Source organism: Paramisgurnus dabryanus, chromosome 17 (genome assembly GCF_030506205.2).
Source record: "Paramisgurnus dabryanus chromosome 17, PD_genome_1.1, whole genome shotgun sequence".
NCBI classification, from domain to species: domain Eukaryota; kingdom Metazoa; phylum Chordata; class Actinopteri; order Cypriniformes; family Cobitidae; genus Paramisgurnus; species Paramisgurnus dabryanus.
In genome coordinates, this window is record NC_133353.1 from 11,367,216 (window position 1) to 11,388,336 (window position 21,121).

General features: G+C 37.4%; 1 protein-coding gene across 2 annotated transcripts; it reads left to right on the forward strand.

Annotated features, from left to right (window-relative positions):
• The first annotated feature begins 218 nt into the window (after nt 1-218).
• pla2g4f.2 (phospholipase A2, group IVF, tandem duplicate 2) lies at nt 219-13,673 on the forward strand. Of its 2 annotated transcripts, XM_065297400.2 has the most exons (21): nt 219-236; nt 375-506; nt 1,127-1,196; nt 2,558-2,694; nt 2,902-3,033; nt 4,077-4,117; nt 4,765-4,807; nt 5,339-5,390; nt 5,934-6,079; nt 6,703-6,816; nt 6,949-6,983; nt 7,104-7,242; nt 7,324-7,460; nt 7,544-7,769; nt 7,934-8,051; nt 11,328-11,465; nt 11,585-11,692; nt 11,819-11,998; nt 12,111-12,280; nt 12,682-12,868; nt 13,045-13,673. In XM_065297400.2, the coding sequence occupies exons 2-21, from the start codon at nt 498-500 to the stop codon at nt 13,326-13,328; spliced, it is 2,466 nt and encodes an 821-aa protein (XP_065153472.1). In that variant the 5' UTR covers nt 219-236; nt 375-497; the 3' UTR covers nt 13,329-13,673. The 2 variants fall into 2 exon arrangements, with proteins under 2 accessions (XP_065153472.1, XP_073668431.1); XM_073812330.1 differs by lacking the exon at nt 219-236 and having other exon boundaries at nt 275-506.
• The last annotated feature ends 7,448 nt before the right edge of the window (nt 13,674-21,121 follow it).

The window sequence follows — 21,121 nt, forward strand, 5'->3', positions numbered from 1 at the left end:
CCAGTAAAGTTTCACTTAATAACTCACATGTTTGCTTTGCTCTTCTCAGCTTTGCTTTGCTTTTGTACATAATCTTATGAAGAAGCTTAATTGAACAGTAAATACCAGTATTATATAAAAATGATCAGATTTGAATTAGATTGATGTAATGATTTTGCCTGAGGCAAATAAACGTTCCCAGTTTATTTAAATAAGAGGGCTTGGCTGAAACTGGATGGGCTACATGCACCTTAACTGTAAGAATGAAATTGCAAATAACACAAGAAAAACTGAAAACTGTTACTCATGGAAACTTAAAACAATAGCATGATCTCAAGGCTTTAAAGGAAATAAATTAGGACGAAACCAAAAAACTCTATTTAATTTTTTTTCAGGGCGCAGAGGGCTAGAGACTAACAAGTTCTTCAGGTTTTCAGTGTTAAATACACAGACGAGTGAGATTGGCATTTCTTCTTTTGCCTTCAAGTGTTCACTGTGGTCTTGCTGAGAACACAAACATGCAGAAGGTAAACTTTTCTTCACAAATATTTGACTATGATGAATTAAGCTTATAACCTTACTAACATACTAGACCATATTGACTTGATTTGCTTCAGCATAATGCAAACTTTTCCTGCATCACATGCAGGAAAAAGAGCTAAAGGCAGAAATAAAGTTTAACAAAAGCATGAAAGTGTTACAGTATACTGATCAATGAGCCTTGTAATGAAACAAGAGCAAAATGATTATTGTGTTTATTACATTTATGCAGAAATGTTTAAGTAAAGCAACTTACAGCGCTATGCATTTGAATCAGCATGTGTGCATTTTACACTCTGGGCGGAGTGCAACTCTGAGCCGAAAATAGTAGTTGTTGTGAAAAGCGTGCTTTTGTTTGTTTACTTTTATCTTGACATGATGTAAGGTGCCACTTGAAAGAATGATTGCCATTGTCAAACTTTAAAAATGTTGCTGTTGACTGTAAATCAGTGCTAGGCTTATGTTACATAAGCATACAAAATATTGATTTCTAGACTATTTTTATAATCTCTCTGTATTTTAATTCACAGCTTCTGTGTCATGTTATACACATTTATCTGTTTAAAGTGTTCTGTTGACAGATTCCTACCTGAATTTTGTTTTACAGGAGTTAATGCCATATTGGAATCTCACCGTCACAGTGTTGAGAGCGAAATTAAGTCAGTCACGTGACTTATGTGAGTCAACACCTTCCTTTGTTGTATTTAAAGGGATAGTTCAAAAACAAATGACTATTCTGTAATGATTTACTCACACCTTTATGTTGTTTTAAATTGTATGAGTTTTTTTTCCTCTGATCAACACAATAGAAGACATTTTAATAAACGATGGTAAGCACATACTGTATGGCACTGACTTCCATAATAGCTTAAACAAATACTTTAGAAGTCAATGGGTACCGTAAACTGTGTGCTTACCATCGTTTAGCATTTTTAGTAAATCATTACAGATTTTTTTGTGAACAATTCCACGATATGCCATAAATAACATTAAAGGAATATTCCATTTTCTTAAAAGAAAAATCCAGATAATTTACTCACCACCATGTCATCCAAAATGTTGATGTCTTTCTTTGTTCAGTTGAGAAGAAATTATGTTTTTTGAGGAAAACATTGCAGGATTTTTCTCATTTTAATGGACTTTAATAGAGCCCAACATTTATATACTTAACTCAACACTTAACAGTTTTTTTTCAGCTGAGTTTCAAAGGACTATAAACGATCCCAAACGAGGCATAAGGGTCTTATCTAGCGAAACGATTGTCATTTTTGACAAGAAAAATAAAAAATATGCTCTTTTAAACCACAACTTTACGTCTAGGTCTGGTCCAGCGCGACCTAACGTAAATGCGTAGTGACGTAGGGAGGTCACGTGTTACATATATAAAACGCACATTTGCGGACCATTGTAAACAATTAACTGACACAAAGACATAAATTAGTATCAGTTGACATACAACAACGTAGGAACGGTCCTCTTTTAACACACTTGTAAACACTGGGGCGGAGTATCGCGTTCGTCCTCTGTGACCTCTTGACGTCATGACGTATTGCGTGGGGTCACGCTGCCGCATCACGACCAGATCTAGACGAGAAGTTGTGGTTTAAAAGTGCATATTTTTTATTTTTTCTTGTCAAAAATGACAATCGTTTCGCTAGATAACACCCTTATGCCTCGTTTGGGATAGTTTATACTCCTTTGAAACTCCGTTGAAAAAAACTGTTAAGTGTTGAGTTAAGTATTAAATGTTGGGCTCTATTAAAGTCCATTAAAATGAGAAAAATCCTGCAATGTTTTCTTCAAAAAACATCATCTCTTCTCGACTGAACAAAGAAAGACATCAACATTTTGGATGACATGGTGGTGAGTAAATTATCTGAATTTTTCTTTTTAGAAAATTGACTATTCCTTTAAGGATGGACCTTCTCTGGAAATAATGTATGAGGCACCAGCATTGTATTTGTTATGAGTTATTTGAGTCTTATTAGCTTGATTTGTTGCATTCTTTTCTCTTAACCTTACTGTTTTCTCGCTTCAGTTTCTAAATCTGACTGCTACATCCTCTTAAAATTACCCACGGCCTGCGCCTGCTGTCATCGCACCAAAACCATCACAAACAGCAATGCACCAGAATGGAATGAAAACTTTCGTTTCAGAGTACACAGTGGTGTCAAGGTACTGTACATAATTCAGTTTGTCAAGCTTAAAACTAAGCAACCAAACTTCAACAGCAATTTTAACCACACCCTCACTGTTCCTAACTAAAAAAGAGAGCATCTGAATAACATATAAGAAAGAAAGAAAATGTAACAAAGATGTGAAACCTGAACCCTTTTCTGGGTGCTTTCAGATGACCTCAACACTGTCTTCTTGATTCCCCAGAACATCCTGGAACTCCACATATATGATGCTGACTTAATTACAAAAGATGACTGCTGTTCCTCTATCCTCTTTGATATCAGTAACCTCACACTTGGAAAAAAGCTGAAAAAATGCTTCATTACGGATGATGAGGTCAGTTCTCTGTAAAATTCTGACATGCGTTAGTAATGCATTGAGTAGCAATTAATAATGTGACACATGTGGTTTTGTGTATATACTGTATGGTTGATACATTTCCACATTTTATAATCAATAAACAATAGCAAATATTACTCCACATGCCTTTATAGACCTTAAAGGAAACACCACCTTTTTTATATTTTACCATGTTCTTACCTCAACTTAGACAAACTAACACTTCCATGTTTTCCCTATTTAAAAGGGACATTTCACAAGACTTTTTAATGTGTCGAATAAATCTTTGGTGTCTCCAGAGTACATATGTGAAGTTTAAGCTCAAAATATTATATAGATAATTTATTATAGCATGTTAAAATTGCCCCTCTGTAGGTGTGAGCAAAAATGTGTAATTTTGGGTGTGTGCTGTTAAATGCAAATGAGCTGATCTCTGCACTAAATGGCAGTGCCGTGGTTTGATAGTGCAGATTAGGGGGGGGGGGGGGGTATCCTCTTCTGACATCACAACGGGAGCCAAATTTTAATGACCTAGTTTTTTACATGCTTGCAGATAATGGTTTACTAAAACTAAGTTACTGGGTTGTTTTTTACATTTTCTTTTTAAAATAAGCACAGGGAATCCTATTATACCACTTAAACACAGAAAAGGTCAGATGCTCAGGAGTAGTTGCATGAGTAAGTACTGTATGGTGGCACAAATTATGTTTGGAGCCATAGGAATGAATGAGGCTGGACTAAATGCTAACACATTCAAGAAGTGTTGTACAAAGATTAAAAGTGCATGCATTGAAAAAGGATAGGTATGTATTCATTCATCTAAGTTGAGGTAGGAACATAGTAAAATATTGAAAAACGGTGGTGTTTTTTGTTGCATTTAGTCATCATTGTATCTGCGTGGTTTAAAGATTATTTATAATGCTGTGAGTAGAAATGTTTGTTGTCCATTCCTTAATCTGAGGGTAAAAATCAGATGTTAGAAACGTTTTTAGGTGTTGTCTGATCCTTTAGTCTAATAATTATGTATATGATTTTTCTAGAAACAGAATGAGCTGTGGGTGGAGTTTAATATGACAGAGAGGTGAGTAATAAAAACTGGAAATAATTTGAGAAAATATCTGCAACCACAATAATACTGTTTTGAATATTTGAAATTGTTAACCAATTATGCAATGGCTTTATATACAGTACTGTGCAAAAGTCTTAGGCCACCATACCATAATTAGATTTGTGGTTTTTGTAATTGTATAGTGATCATATATAATTATTTTCTCAGGGTTTTTATTAGAATACAACCAGAAAATACAGAAAATGTGTATGTATTAAAAGCAGTATAAAACAATAAGCTGAAGTGTCAAGTATTTAGGGTAAACTCCCCTTCCACTTGAGCCTAAATTAAATAAAATCCTAATTCTCATTCTAATACAATGACTTCAGGACTTCAATCTCCTCAAAAAAGAGAGGTCACACTAAATACTGAATGATGCCTAAAGAAGACATTTAGTTCTGAAATAGTTTTTAATTTTATTTTGTGTACATATTTCCTGTATTTTCTGTTTTGTATCTTAATAAAATTGAAAAATAAATATGGATAGACATGTATATATATGTATGTATTTATGTATGTGTATATATATGTATGTATGTATATAATATATAATTCTACAGTACAATTAATTATTATTGTATTTAACTGATACATTTTCATATATTTCTTCTGTATTAAAGCCCTGACAGCCCAGAGCCTTACCTATCTAATGGGGTGTTGATGGTAAGATCCTTTAATTCAGTTTGGTTACACAAAAGAGCAGGTTACAATACTTATCTGAGAAGTATTTTCTTAAGAAAATTATGATATGAAACATTTTATCCATTTGAACTTCAGGGCTCCAGACTGCTACCAAATGGTCTCATTTTGCCACCAAAATTTGAGAGTGTGCCACTGAATTTTACATCTAGTCGCACATGTGCGACCAGTAAATTTGACCTTTTTTGTGATGTGACACTGAATTTAAAACAGCACATTGTACTTTCTGCATCTATCATCAAAGTATTTATTAGTAATACAGTGTATTACTTAGTAGAAAGGTGAATATTTGGTAAGCATGTTGATTTACGGTGTGTGCCCCTAAATTTTCTCATTGCGCCCCTAAAATTTTCAGTTGGGGGCCACTGTGCTCCTAGTGAAAAAAGTTATTCTGGAGCCCTGAACTTAAATGAAGATATTAAAATAGACTCCCCCAACACAGTTTTATGATTCAGTAAATCTGAATGCACAATACTAAAACCACTTTTTTTCTAGGCTGCTCCATTCTGTGCACTAGACGTGACGGCAGAAAAATTACGGACTGATGGTAAACAGAGGAGACTCAGATCATATCTTGGTTCAGAGTTTCAAAACTAATTTAAAATTTCCTCAAAGAATATCCTGATCAGCTCCAATCCATACAATAAAAGTGAATGAGTGCTGAGACTCTAAAATTGCTATATTGTTATAAATAAGGGTGTAACCAGAACAACTTCATTATCCTCTGACTTGTGTGCTCCATTTAGCTATGATGCAATAATAACAACTGTGAAAATTATTCACTCATGTGTTGACAAACAAGTACAACCACAAGGAATACATTTTAGACTTAGACTTGAATTAAGCCTACCTAACTGCAGTTTCATGCTACATTTTGCATACTAATTTTCTCATTCAATAAAGTATGATAGTAGTTGATTTCATAATAGAAAGTTAAATGTAAACATTGCCTATCCATTTATAATTTTTTTATATGTTTATACCAGTATAGCGTTACAACGTACATTTTATTTTGGATAAATGTACATTTTAGTTTGGACAAACAAGTCAAAACAACTGCATGTGTTTTTTTTGTTTGTCTTTACCTTAGTGAAAAGCCTACTGTTAAAACTGAGGGGTGCGTTTAAGGAAGACTTTATCCTCTCAGGCTCTGTGGAAAATCCCAGCTTCTCACAAACTATGCGCTACTACATCAATCGAGACTTGGAGACCGAATTTAGTCTTATGCCATCACAGGTGTGTCCTCACATTGATATTTGAGATTTTTACCTATTTGGGTTTGAACCTTATTAAAGCAACACCAAAGAGGTTTTTTTTTTACCTTAAAATAACGTTTCCAAAAAAAGTTTCAGTCGTTCACTCGGCACTTTCACATTCACTTTGCAGCCCTCTATCGCCCAATTCCGCACTAAAAAAGTTTCCAACCGTCAGGTCGCGGTCCTGTAGTTCGAGTGAAAACTACAAAAACTTGCTTTACGGCAGACCTACAATCCAATCAGAGCCAGCTTTGCTTCAGTAGGCTAAATTATTTACGACAGTGGTAATGGACAATTCCGCTTCCAACCTGTAGGGGGAGCAAAGAGCAAAAACTCTTTAGTGTTGCTTTAAGTGTAGCAAAACCATCAACCGGCACAATGTCCATAGCAATTCTGAATATTTTGAACTTTAATTAAGTCACTACATTTTAGTGTTAAATATTGTATGTGATGTTGCTGTATAGTGGTAGCTTGGTATTTCATGGATGTTTTTACTTCAGTTATTTTGTTGCTTTCAAGGTATACGAATAAGGTTCAATGTGATACAGGTATGTTTAAATGAAATATCATGATCTGACCATTTTATATTTAATATTTGTCCAGGATGTGAAGAAAGAGGATAGAGTTGATGGATCCACTATAAGCCCCTTGTCCTCTGTCCCATTAAGAACAACATCAGCTAACAAACAAATCAAACTCTCTATGCCTGTTGGAAAAGTGAGTACTAGCAACTTTTTATACATTCATTTATTTTTTGTGAGTTTAATGCAAATAAAGTATATTATTATATACAGTATTTAAATATATAAAGAAAAACGTACTAAAACTAAAATACATTTTATTTTATAGGGCGCATTAGATCTGCAAGTTAAGACAGATGACCGGTAAACAGTTTGACATTTTTATTCATAACCAGTGCAAAAACAGCTTCATTGGTCTGTTAATACCAAAATGTCAATATGTTGAATTCTTATATATAATAATATTGTCTGTGTATTTTAAAGCTCTAGTGAAGACATGAATTTACGACTGGGTTTTGATATCCCGATGGAAGAGAAGAATTTTCTGATGAAGAGGAGGAAAGTCGTGTCACAAGCACTACAGAGAGCTTTGAAACTCACCTCTCCACCTGAACCCAGCAAGGCAGGAAAACATTACTAGCCTAAAAAACAGTGTCAACAAACACAGAGATCTATTGAAAACAAATTTTGTTTGACTCCACAGGTGCCAGTGATAGCCGTGGTGTGTTCTGGAGGCGGGTCTCGGGCAATGACGGGCACATTTGGGGCTCTTAGAGGTCTACAGAAGCTCCAACTCCTTGATGCTATCAGCTACATCACAGGGTCTTCTGGCTCCACCTGGTGAGCAAAAGGGGTCCTACAATTTGACTCCAATTTGATCAGACCAATAATGTTGAGCAGTAATAATTTGAATTCTCTCGTAGGACTTTGTCCTGTCTTTATGGTGATGATGCTAACTGGTCAAGCAGTGACTTGAATGTCCCAATGGAGTCGGTTAAAAAGGAAATCACAAAAAGCATGTCTAGTTTATTTTCCATGGAGCAGCTGCGGCACTACAAAGAAAAGATGGAAGAGAAAGAAAAGCAAGGACATCTCGTCTCTCTCATTGATCTGTGCGGTCTGGCTGTAGAGTACCTCATACATGGGAAGGTAATGAAGACAAAGTTTTGGCTTTCAGATTTGCATCTATTTCATAGATAACACTGAGAACATTTGTAATAGGCTATACATAAAGCAGCATTATCTCCATAAAATATGTCTTTTTAAGATGATAAAATTATTATTAATGAAATGATAATTTATTTCTTATTCAGAAAAAAATGGCTACACTCTCTGAACAGCAGATGGCACTATTAAAGGGCCAGAACCCTCTTCCAATCTATACTGCTATCAACATGAAGAATGGCAAGACAGGAAGTACAGTAGAGTCTGGTAAATACTAATGTCTTGAGAACAGAGTCTTTAAAAACTGAAAGAGCATGCAAAGCGTTTGTGTTATACGATTTTGTAAGTGTTACATTATTCTAAGTGTTATTGTAAAATATACCCAATTTTTATGAGCAATTTAACAAGTATACCACGCTCAAACACTAACATTTCTATAAAGGCATTTATATTAAACTGTGATACAGAATTTTGATTGGTTGGGTTAATTTGTCGCCTGCCGATCCTAAAGTTCACACACAAAAAATTGAAAATTCTGTTATCATTTACTCACCCTTAAGTTGTTTTAAACTTGCATATATTTCTATTTTTCTGCTCAACACAAAGGAAGATATTTGAGCAATGTTTGAAACCAAACAGTTTAGACTTCCATAATATTTTTCTTACTACGGAAGTCAGTGGTGTTCCTGCTTCCTGCTTGATTACAAATAGCTTCCTTTCTGTTCAGCAGAACAAAAAAAATGTTTACAAGTTGGAAACAATTTAAGGGCTAGTAAATCATGTCAGAATTTTCTTTTTTTGTGTGTGTGAACTATCCCTTTAAACGTACAGTGTGGGTTTTAGCAGCATCTAGTGGTCAGATTGCGAATTGCAACCAACCTCAAATTCAGAATGCAATGAGAAGTTACGGTAGCCATCACAGGGCAAACATGTTGTCGTCTGAGACAATGGCTCTGTCCCAAATGGCACACTCCGGAATAGTGACCTTCCTCAGTGTACACACTTTGATGACATTATGTAGTGCAGACATTAGGGACCCTTGACGCGTGTCCACGAGGGCACACCGGAGTTGTATTTTGGGACAGATTCAAGCATCACGCCGGAAATAGGAAGAGAATTTCCCATTAGTGTGAACTCCTCCCTTCTGTTGTCTGATTGGTCTGATTGCTCTTTCGCAAGGACTTCTGTGACTGCGTTTACATGCAGCCAATAACCCGTTCAAATCCGGAATATTAGCAATAACCCGGTCGCGCACGTCCATGTAAACACCGGCAAAAACCCGAATATGCTCATATTCCTGTTTTTAAAATCCCGAATATTACCCCTGGGTTACCTCTTTTCTAACCTGAAATTTTGGGCATGTAAACGCGCATCGGGATATTCCCATCAAAAGGAACATTGATTTGTGTACTGCGCATGTTCTATTCGCAAGGAATCTTGGTCTTTTGAGTAGAGGAACTTCTTGTATGCGCCAAAAACCCCGCAGGGAATAGAGGTACAGTAGGCTAAGCATGGTGAGAGAGATGCGCCACACTTTTAGAGCGAGGAGGAAACCAGTTGCAACATCCGCGTTTTTCACGTTAAATTAATATATAGCTATTCTTGTTTTTCAAAGCATACATGTATAATAAAGGCCAAATAGATTGTCAATAGTTATTAGAGTAACTTGTTTTTTTTTTGTGTGAATTTGAATTCAAAATGTAATACTATGCTATTCATATTTCGTTAAATACAGTGAATGTGTGAAAAAGTTAAAGATGACAGAATAACTGTAGCGTCGTCTGCATCTTGATGCAGTTTCTAAGATTAAAATTACTTTAATTTAACTGATCAACACAAATACAAAGCGGCATATAACTGATTGCTTACCAGCATTAAAACCACTTAAAATAAAAACCTTAGGTTTTTTCTTTGTATACAGCGTCCGCTCCGTGGATAGGATGTTGCAATAACGCCGGTGGCTTTATTATTAACTGACTGAATACTTATACCTGACATTTAGATATGAAAGTTTATCATCAACAGTACCTGCGTGAAACATTATAAACATTGGTGATCATCTGCCGACTCGACTGTTTCTGCACGTTCTCAGTCCGCTTAATTAACGGCTTTTCGTTCTATCCGCGTGAGGTAAACATTTTTGTTCTGTACTTTTTTACTTGCATGCATTTCTACATATTTTCGGCCAAGTAACACTCAGGATATAATGTAAGTTATTATAGATAGCATATAAGCTTGTTCTGAAAGGATGACAATTATAAAAATTATCCATCCAGCTTAATTTAGCCAAAATAATGATTTATTCGTTTTCATACTTTATAGATGTTAATTTATCTACTAATATATTATTGAAAATGCCATAAATAAATATTCATTGCCTTTTGTAAGCTATTGCATTCGTTTTGTACATTTACAGGTGCATGAATACTGTCTAATTTTAATTTCTTTAAGACACTGTTGTGTTCTGTATTTACCGATGCTCTGTAAATATGCACTTAAAAAACCTTCTTGTTAGAAAATCGTTCTTCAATTAATTTTTGTTTTTCAAAAATATATTTAGCTGAAGGCTAGTATAGCTTGTTAATCTTTTTCTCATAAAAGGAAAGACATGTAACTTAGCTTACCCTGCTTCTACATCGGTGCAGCTTGTTCTGGATTTAAATAATAATTTTATTTTAGTAAATGAAGGCGGTAAAACCGCATTGCGCAATAGTGAGCCACGCAAAATCACCGCATTTACCTTTTAATCACAGTTTACATCGGGATATTGCTAATTCCATGTATACAGGGGTAACTCTCTCTGCTCACGCATGTAAACGGGTTATTCCGAATGTTTCAGAAACCCGAAACCCGACCTTAACCTGACCATAACCCGAATATTTACAGCATGTAAACGTAGTCTGTGTTGTAAGGTACATGAAGTCTGCAGCAGTGCGGGCGTCGCCAAAGACCGCATCAAGGGTGCAAAGGGGGCGCTGATGAGCACACTTCAGAGCATAAAAATTACAGATGGGACACCCGACAGAATCGTAGACTAAGCGAGCATGCGCAATTTAAGGCCAAAAGACCGAAAGTCCACATTAAGTGCGCCATTTGGGACCGGGCCAAACTCGAGCATCATGCCAGAAATAGGGAGAAAAGTTGCCCTTCAGTATGAACTCTTCCCACCAATTGTTTGATTTGTCTGATTGATCTTTCGCAAGGACTTCTGGGTTGGTAAAGTGTGTGAAGCCTGCAGCAGTGCGGGCTTTGCCGAAGGGTGCAAAGGGGGCGCTGATGAGCACCCTTCATGTTAGGAGACCCGCTGTGTATGTAGATAAAAACGGCTCATTGTAAGATAATAAAACAATGTCGTTCATTATACTGTTTAAGTCTTCATACACCACTGATAATAATATAGTTTTGTATATGCATTTCTGTCAAGAAAGCTATACCGTTAAGGATGTAGAATAAAGAATGAAAGTACAGCACAGGTCAAATCTTTGGTCAGGCTTTAAGACATTAAGAACAACTCAAGATGACCGTCTTTTCTGTCGTTTTCAGAATGGTGTGAATTTACTCCATACGAGGTTGGATTTCTGAAGTATGGTGCCTTCATACCTGCACAGAACTTTGGGAGTGAATATTATCTTGGTCACCTGGTCAGGAAACTGCCTGAAACTGGGATCTACTCTCTATTGGGTATATAGATTTCAAGTCTCTAATGGTTTTAAACACCAAATTACTTTAATGTTTATTTGAAGCCAAGAGTAATGATTGAAGCTCAGTATGATGGATTTGACATGGGTGTTTGTTTGCAGGAATATGGAGCAGTGTTTTCTCTCTGAGTCTGACTCAGATATGGACTTGTGCCACTGGAGTCACTCCATCCTGGGCCGACCAACTTGGAGAAGAAGTGACAAACACAGGTGAGGGAAACAATGAGCGTAGATAAGTTAGCTGAACCTCCACACATTTTTGCTCAAACACGATTACAATTGTATGATGGAAGATTATCTGTTTCATGTTACTATTTACTATTCATTCAACTTTAGACATAGACGATAAAGCATCAACGCTGGATACGCGTTACGTCAGTCCTATGACTGAACTGGCAAAAAGAGTAAGCAACTTTCTTACCAGCCGCCCCATTATTAGCCAAGCGTACAACTTTCTGAGAGGTTTCTACCTGCACAAGAACTACACTGAGAACAGTGACTTCAACACATGGAATGGTCAGAGCATGATTTATGTTTTTTGTATAAATAGTATTGCCATGTGCGAAATATAGCGTTGGAAAACTGTAAATAGCATTTTTATAATGTGAACTCTGTACGGGGTCTACAGAAGACCATCCAGATGCTTTCCCGAATTCTCTGACACCAGCAGACTCTAAACTTGAACTGATAGACTCTGCTGTTGTGATCAAGTCAGGATTTCCTCCTGTACTACGCCCTAAGAGACGTGCAGATGTTATTCTGTCTTTGAACTACGCTTGGGATGTGAACCACTTCAAGGTGAGGAAGATCTGATGGACTATTAGATATTAAGAAATGTACAGGCTAAAATGAAAATATGAAAAGTATTTTTTATTTATTTACATTTTTACAAGTTCAGCAATTATTAGTTTGAGTTTAGTTTTAATTTCTATTTTGCTTTACATTTATATTTATGCATTTGGCAGATGCTTTATTCAAAGCAACTTACAGTGAATTACAATGTATACATTGCATCAGGATGTGTTTCCTGGAATCAAACCCATGACATTTTGCACAGCAAACGCAATACTCTACCTAACTAGTACTCATATGCAGGGAAAGATTTGGTTCCTCTTAAAAAGTGATGCATCATCAGGAACTATATATTTCTGTGAATGAATCATGTGTTGTAATGTTTGTGTGCTCTATGTGTCCAATAGCCACTGAAACAAACTCATGAGTACTGCATTGACCGCAAGATTCCGTTTCCGAAAATCAATTTCAAAAAGTTGGAGTCAGAGCCGATGAAGGAAGTTTATGTGTTTGAGGATAAAGAAAATCCAGAGGCTCCAATAGTGATTCACTTTCCCTTGATCAACATCACATTCAAACAGTTCAAGGCTCCTGGTAAGCACTGCCGACACTTTGGACACACCTACTGTATTTTCACAATATTATTTTTCACAGTAACTTTTTTTTTATTAGCATGAAGACCTAAAATAGACTCAATTAAATAAAAATACAAGGGGGAATCTCTTTCGACATCAAAACAAAACGTTTCTTTGTCTCTATTTGTGTGATAGGTGTGAAGAGAGAAGGAAAGATCGAGATGAAGGAAGGTGATTTTGATATTGACTATACCAGCCTCACTTGTCCATTTGCTACGCCCAGACTGACTTACTCACCTGAAGACTTTCAGAAGTTGTCCAACCTCACCACTTACAACATTTTAAACAACAAAGATATAATTATGAACACATTAAACAAAGTAGTTAAGAAAAACATGGAGGGAACTCCTGTACAGACACAAATGACACAGTCTTGTGATGCCAGCTTCATTAAGGGAAGATCTGCAGCTAAGTGTTAAAAACCTTTTATATATAGGGGCTGGGATGCTTATGGTAATTCATACTGTAGGGGTGAGCGGGACACAAACTACTGTAACGCAGGGTAAATTGTAACAGCTATTTAGTTACACAGGGCCAAACAATCTGTGTTTTTATCTTTTTCTCTCACTGTCAGAAGACGATCTGCTATAAACTTGTGAAAAGTTCTGATGCATGCATTGGACAAAGAGTGCTTAGCAGACACGAAAGTTTCTTTCTCATATGGTTTTTTTTTCAATTTCTGAATTGTGTGTGTAAGTCACCAAATCCATGTGTTTTGTATCTTTTATAGATGGTCACTTTGTGTGACCGCTTTCTCCAATGTACTGTATTTGAATGTTTTATTACACACATGCATGCACACACAGTCAGCCATACATGGTTTATGAGGACTTTCCATAGACGCAATGCATTTTATACTGTCCAAACTGTTATATTCTATTCCCCTAACCTCTTACCCCAATCCCTAACCCCAATGTCACAAAAACCTGTTGCCAGTCTTTAATCTATGAAAAACTACCATTTAGTATGTTCTTCCTGTGTCCCCATAAACCATGGTAATAGCATAGTTAACATGTCATTATACACTATTCATGTCCCCGTAAACCACATTTGCAAACCCACACAAACACACAAACAACTCCAGTATCAACATTATAACTAAATCATTCAATTTGTTTCTTGAAATATACTGTACACTGGAAGCTCTTGTGAGTCATTAGGTTTCTATTACACACATTTTGACTTAAGTTGAATGATTAATTCTTTGAGAATGTCGGTTACCGTTCTGCCATTTCGAAAAGATTTGGTTGACAAAACAGAGCTCTCATGTAAAGCCAGACTGATGATTTAGGATGAAAATACCGTGCTTCATCATAAGCATGATCCATTTTTTGCAACTCTTTTCCAGCTGAGCTATTTTTGGACAGATAACAAAGAAACACGAAGAAGGTGGGGATTTTCTATTTTCACAACCATTCTTTCATAAAAACCTCCCCCACAAAGTGACTTGCTAGTTTACTGGGAAATATTGCAATACAAAAATGACAAGTCTTAGAAAAAACAGTATTTTGTGTAATCCGTCTGTAATCCGTTAGCTTTATTCAAATCAAATACAGCAAAAAAGACAAACAAAACAGACATTTCTTTCAACAAACAACTTGGGACAAAACAAACTACACAGTAAAGCCAAGAGCTTCATTTGCTGTGAGAAATGTAGATCAAAGAAGCTTTGAACAAGCAGATTTTGGATATCTCACATACGAAAGAGCCTTTAAACAAGAAAATAAACTATTTCAAAATAAATGTGACAAAATATAAAAAAAGCAAATAGTTTGTTGAGAAAAACAACAACAAAATCAAAGTTTTGCAAGCAGATCAGAACATCAAATCAACTTTTTGTGAGAGACCAGCCTGATCTCATGAGAATTTGTACATTTTGTACGGGTCTACTAATTCTAATAAAGTTAATCATGCAAAAACGTACGATTCTTATAAAAAGAACAACAACAAAACCTAACCCCGCACCTAACCCCAACCCCGGAGGGGTCAAAGCAAATTGTACAAAAACTTATGAATGTGGTCGTATGAATTAATACGAATTGTCCAACTTGTAAAATACATACGAATTCTTGTGAGATAGCGTTGGAGAAGATGAATGGATTTACATGAACTTTCAATCCTCATCTTACTGTTAGCTTTGCAAAATATCTAGAACTTCTGCTATATTACTTACTGTAACACAGACAAGCACAGTGTTAAAAAGTTTTTTTTGTTACCGGTTTGTGGCTTACTGTACAGTATGTGACTGTGTAATTGAAATGCATTCTAATGTTTGATTCTAATGTAGGACCAAAGCGGTCCTTAGCTACTAAACCAAGACACAGTTTTTAGTTTAAAAATAGATCAGAATTAGATTGAGGTTGAAGGATTTTGTGTATATTTCTTTCATGTGTAATCAAAAACCTCGTTCAAACAGCACCCAGAAAATTTCTGTAAAATTGGCAGACCGGATTCTGTGTGAACACAAACACATCCTATAAATGTTCTGGGATCGCTCCCGTAAAGATACATTGAATGTGTGAACCAAATGCCACATACAGATGTATGGTCCATAGAAACTGATCAGTGTGAAGAAGCACTATTCCTCAGGTAGACTAATCTTCTGTATTCATGGGTACCAAAGACGTCACTTCCGCCATGCCCGCCACCATATTTGTGTCCGTCTTGGCAGTGACTACAGCATATCTAATGCACTAAATGGTCACATTTATTAGTTAAATTGAGTGATTACCAGAGACAAAATACTGATTTTACAATGTGGAGTTAGATGTCGCCTGCCAGTCAGTCCCTCCAGTTGTTCGCGATCGCGGAAGAGCGTAAAATCAACAAAATGTCGAATTGTTGGTATCCTGCATTATTTGTCATATTCTGTATTAAATATTTCCAGAAATGAAAAATGTCTCATAAAAACACATTAAAGGAATAGTCTACCCTTTTGCCATATTAAACTATGTTATTACCTCAACTTAGACGAATTAATACATATCTATCTTTTTTCAATGCGTGCACTGCAGCGTGTACTGAATGTGTTAGCAAAGACCCATTCATTCCTATGGTACCAAACAGGGAAGCCACCAAACACTTCCGTGTTTTCCCCAGGGGCGTAACTATCGGTAAGCAGGGTAAGCGTTGCTTACGGGCCCGGACCAATCAGGGGCCCGCCCGACTGGAAGAATTTGATTGACAGTCGGCGGGCCCTATCACATCTTTGTTGCTATCCGCTGTTCCCAGGCTTTCTCACGGGTTTTCACTAGGCAGCCGGATGACGTTCCGCGAGAGCGATTTAAAAGCAAACTCCTCCGTATGGTTTCGCGAATCACTCTCGCAGTAGTTTGACGTAACCCGGCTATCAATTCTTGCAGCGCATGAAGTCGAACAAGTCATCGCCCAATGAAATCACCGCTAGCGATAGAGCCCAACCAATCACAGCCCGGAGTTTCTGTGCACATTTGAAATCGGCTGGTTTGTTTCTTTTTGTTTCTTAGCACAGACAAGAAACGATAACGCTTTAAATACCCAAACACTACACCAGACACCTAAAGCAAAGCACAAAGTGCAGCAGTAAGTAAACACATGATTTTAAACAGTATGGATCGATCCTACGTATGTAATGATTGAGCTGTGTTTTGCCTGAAGTTTAGAGCTGCTGTGTGCATCCCATCCAGAACTAAAGCCCGGAAAATGTCTCTACAAATTATAATGTGGTTATAATGTAACGCTATAGCCTATAATGTAAGTGAGCATCTTTTATATGTATTTAGACCTAGGTGTATGTGTGTGTAGTCATAGCAATGAGTAAGAAAATGTTATAGTGTGCTGTCACCAGCAGTGTTTTTTTTATGTGTTATGGTGCGCTGTCACCGATGTTATGTTTTTGTTGTGGTGCGCGTAGGATATTTCTGATTTTGTCAGTCATCTCATGTCTCTATGATCCTGTCCTGTCCCATTCATTGTAGCCTGCTTGTGGACATTGCGTCATCACGTGCTGTTGTAAAGGGCCCGCCTTGATAATCCTGCTTAGGGGCCCGGTGTTGGCTTGTTACGCTACTGGTTTTCCCTATTTAAAGACTGTTACATGAGGAGTTATCCCAGTAAGTATGGTGCCACAAAATAAAACTTTTTTTTGGTACCATAGGAATGAACGGGGCTAGGCTAAATGCTAACACATTCACGACGCGCTGTACAGTGCACGCATTGAAAAAAGATAGGTATGTATTAATTTATCTAGTTTGAGGTAATAACATAGTTTAATATGGCAAAAGGGTAGACTATTCCTTTAAATGTAATATCTTTGTTATTATAAATAGAGTAGACAACTTGGTGAATATTTTTGGTTTTAATTTACTAACAGGAATGAACAATCCCTCTCATAGCTGTATCCCGCTGTATCCCGTTATCATAACAGCCCTGCACCCCACAGATAACAGTGAATCACATCTTCTGAGTACACATAAAACCATTATCTCTACTAAGTTTAATGGTAAGTTATAATGCATTATTTTCAAGACGATACACACATGAAAAGTCCTCGTGAAACCTGCTTGGTGCACCTGCTGTCTCATATGCAAGGATCTGCAATATCATAATGTATTACAATTAATTTTTTGTAGTCCTTAAAATAAGTTCCTGGGACACAAAAGAAAGTCTGCTGTCCATAATATCTCAGCGGGAACAAACATGAACATGCAGAGCTGTGATCTTTTAGGCTTTGATGGTCACATACGCTTATAATTAAGTCAAAATGTCCAAAACCCCTCTTTAAAACTCTTTTCCCCACAAGTTCTTGGTCCTTACTTCTTTTATGTATTAGAAGGAGTCTGACACGTTGGGGAGCCACTCAAAACTGCGCAGCCAAATTCAAGAATATCTAACAAGGTATTGTCGTGGAATTTTAGCCGCATCAAATAATACTCACTAAGAGTCAAAGTCAAGGATCACACAGACACACTGTCGACAGAATTTTCTTTGTCTGAATTTTATATATTCTGCAGAATAGGCTCTCACCCCCATGGTGCAAGAAGTTTAAAAACCTAAGAGCCCCGATCACAAGGCTGAACACACATTTATAGTAGATGCTGAAACACGTATAATCATCAGTTACAACGTCATTTAGAGAAACAACCCTCAATTCGTCACTGATTAAGAAACAAACAGTTAAACATAAATCTAATGACATCATAAAACATATGTCTTGTTCTCAGTAAACTCTACCGTTTACTGGGTTTCTAGCTAAATGATTCATTCGTTATCTTATCATATAGGACTGCACATGATGTTTAAGTCCTTGGACATTTGTACTTGCTGAAAAGACAGAAAGAGCATAATTCTGTACGTAAGCAGAAAAACATGATTCTCATGTGAAACACACTCAATGAACTTTGTAATTAAAAAATGAAAAATAGGATGAAAAATAAAGTATAATAATATGAAAAGAAAGCATAATAAAATCCTCCACTACACTCCTCCCTTTTTATGATTTATTCATAACTCCATTTACTGTCATCGTTACGTAGCTCTGGTTATTACCCTTAACCATAGTGTACATATAGTTCTGTGCAGTTGCAAAAGTAAAAATGCACACACACATAGTATGATCATGAATCTCATTTTTGAAAGAAGAAAAATAGTTTGTTTTCTTGAAGAAATTGAGCACAGTTAGAGTTGGGGTCGTGAGCCCTTGATGATTCCGGATTGAGCACAGTTAGAGTTGGGGTCGTGAGCCCTGAGCACAGTTAGAGTTGGGGTCGTGAGCCCTGAGCACAGTTAGAGTTGGGGTCGTGAGCCCTTGTTGATTAATTTCCTTTGTAGGTTCGGGTTTGGTAGGACCACACGGTGTAGTCGTGCCAAGCTATCCTGCTTTCTTGTTCGAATGAAATTATCTTAGTGTCTAAATGAATGTGGGGTCTCAAAGCTGGTGTTGTAATAACAGTTATTAAGCTGCAAACGTCGTGTCGATTACCCACATTAAAGATGTCGTGTGCGTGTGTCCAAACCAAACCCAGAATACTGGAGTCGTCCTCCAATACCTTGTGAGCTGTTGCAGTTCTCTCGTGTCGTTCTTCGTATAAACTTGCAGTATACAGGTATCTGTGGTTCCCACCAATACGAAAAAGTGGTCCGTAGCAGTCGACTAGCCGTCCTCCCTTTGGTTTGCACCTTGCAGTCCAGGACCAACCCTCCGGCAATGGGCAACGTGCACCCAGGTGGCACGCTCCGCGACTTTCACGGCAGTGTGAGTTGTCAGCAGAACCTGAAATGGCCCCTCCCACCGTCTGGCTTTTCAGGATTTCCTCCTCAGGTTTTTCACCAACACGAGATCTCCTGGTTTGATGTTGTGCAAAGGTCCCTCTGCGGGGCGTGGTAGTCCTGCTTTAACCTGTTTTGAGATGTTTTGAAGGATAGAAGACATAGAAATACAATACTGCAACATGTAATTTTCATTTTGAAGGGTATCACCTGTCGCCCTGTGTGGTTCCCACCCCATATGTGCGGGTCTTCCAAAAAGTATTTCAAAAGGGGACAATTTTGTTTGGTCTCTGACCCTCATTCTCATGTACATGAGTACCAGTGGTAAGCACTGAACCCAATTCAATTTTGTTTCTTCACACATTTTTCTTAGTTTTGCCTTGATCGTGGCATTCTCTTTTTCCACTGCAGCTCCACTATGTGGGTGGTAGGCACAGTGATTGGTCAAATTGATTTGCAAAAATTTACCCACATCTTTCACCACCTGAGCAGTGAAGTGTGCTCCATTATCACTGGAAATTTTGTTTGGGATTCCCCATCTGGGAATAATATCTTTCAACAACATTTTTGTCACCCCAGCACTGTCTGCATGTTTGGTGGGCGTGGCTTCAGTTCCACTTCGAAAACATGTTTGTCATCACCAAAAAATAACGTTTACCTTCTGCTGGTGTCAATTCAATGTAATCCATCATTAAATGTGTGAATGGTCCCTCAGGAAATGGGATGCCCCACAGGTGCAGTTTTTACCCCTCTTGCAACATTATTACCCAGACATATATGACAGTTTTCACAATGTCTCTGCGCTACAGGAGAAAAACCCTTTGTGAAACAATTTTGTGCCATGGCTGTCAGCATTCCTCCTTTGGACACGTGGTCTAAGCCATGTGTCAACCTAGCAAAATGGGAATAAAAGTGTTTAGGGAAGCAGGGTTTTTGATTTGGACCCATTCAAATTTCTTCAGGAGTTTTGGTAGCTCCACACGATTTCCATAGAGCTATTTCTGTTGGAAGAGAAAATGTTTGCATGCTTATTAGTAACTCCTGTGGTGTTTCGGCTTCCTTTTCCTGGGAAATCTGTGTAAGAGAAACGTTTTTGTTAGTAGTCATGAGAGATGCTTCCGCATCCGTGCGTGCATTTCCTCTGGAGATCACGTCCTGTTCCTTGGTGTGTGCTTTGCATTTGCACACAGCTATTTGAGAAAGGAGTAAAATTTGTTATAGGAGAGAAACTGTCAGTAAAATCAGCAGTCAATGTAAATGGTTATAGATTGATTAGTAGCAAGTTGACAAGCTTGTGTTAGTGCATGCAATTCAGCCACCTTTGCAGAATTATGAGGTGGTAAGCATCCGGATTTCACTACTTCAAAGTCAGACACAACTGCCCACCCCATCCTATCTATGCCTCTGTCATCTCTGGAAGAGGAACCATCCACATAATATGTGAGGGTGCATTTAGGTATGGGTGTGTCAGCAAGGTCAGGCCTTGGTGTGCATACTTCCCGTAGGGCAGACAAACAACAATGTGGTGTACCTTCATCAGGTGTAGGTAACAATGTCGCCGGGTTTAGCACTGTACATCTTTCAACTGTGACATTAGACATCTGAAACAATGCACAGGAATAACGCAGCCATCTTGCTGCAGACAAGTGAGATGTGCGCTGTTCAAGCCCTGAGACATCCTGGTAGGCCCCTGGCCACCGCATCAAGGCGTCCTGAAAAATATGCAACTGGTCTCAACTTGTCACCATGTTCTTGTAACAAAACAGAGGTCATACAGACATTTCTTTCATCCACAGTTTGAATAAAAGGCTTTTTTGGATCTGGCAACCCCAAAGTGGGTGCCTGCTGTAATGTCTGTTTTAGTTCCACAAATGCCCTTTCAGCCTTCTCTGTCCATCCTACCTTCTCTGATGGTGCCAAAGGTTTCTCATAAATCAAAATCATGTCATGCAATGGTTGTTGCATC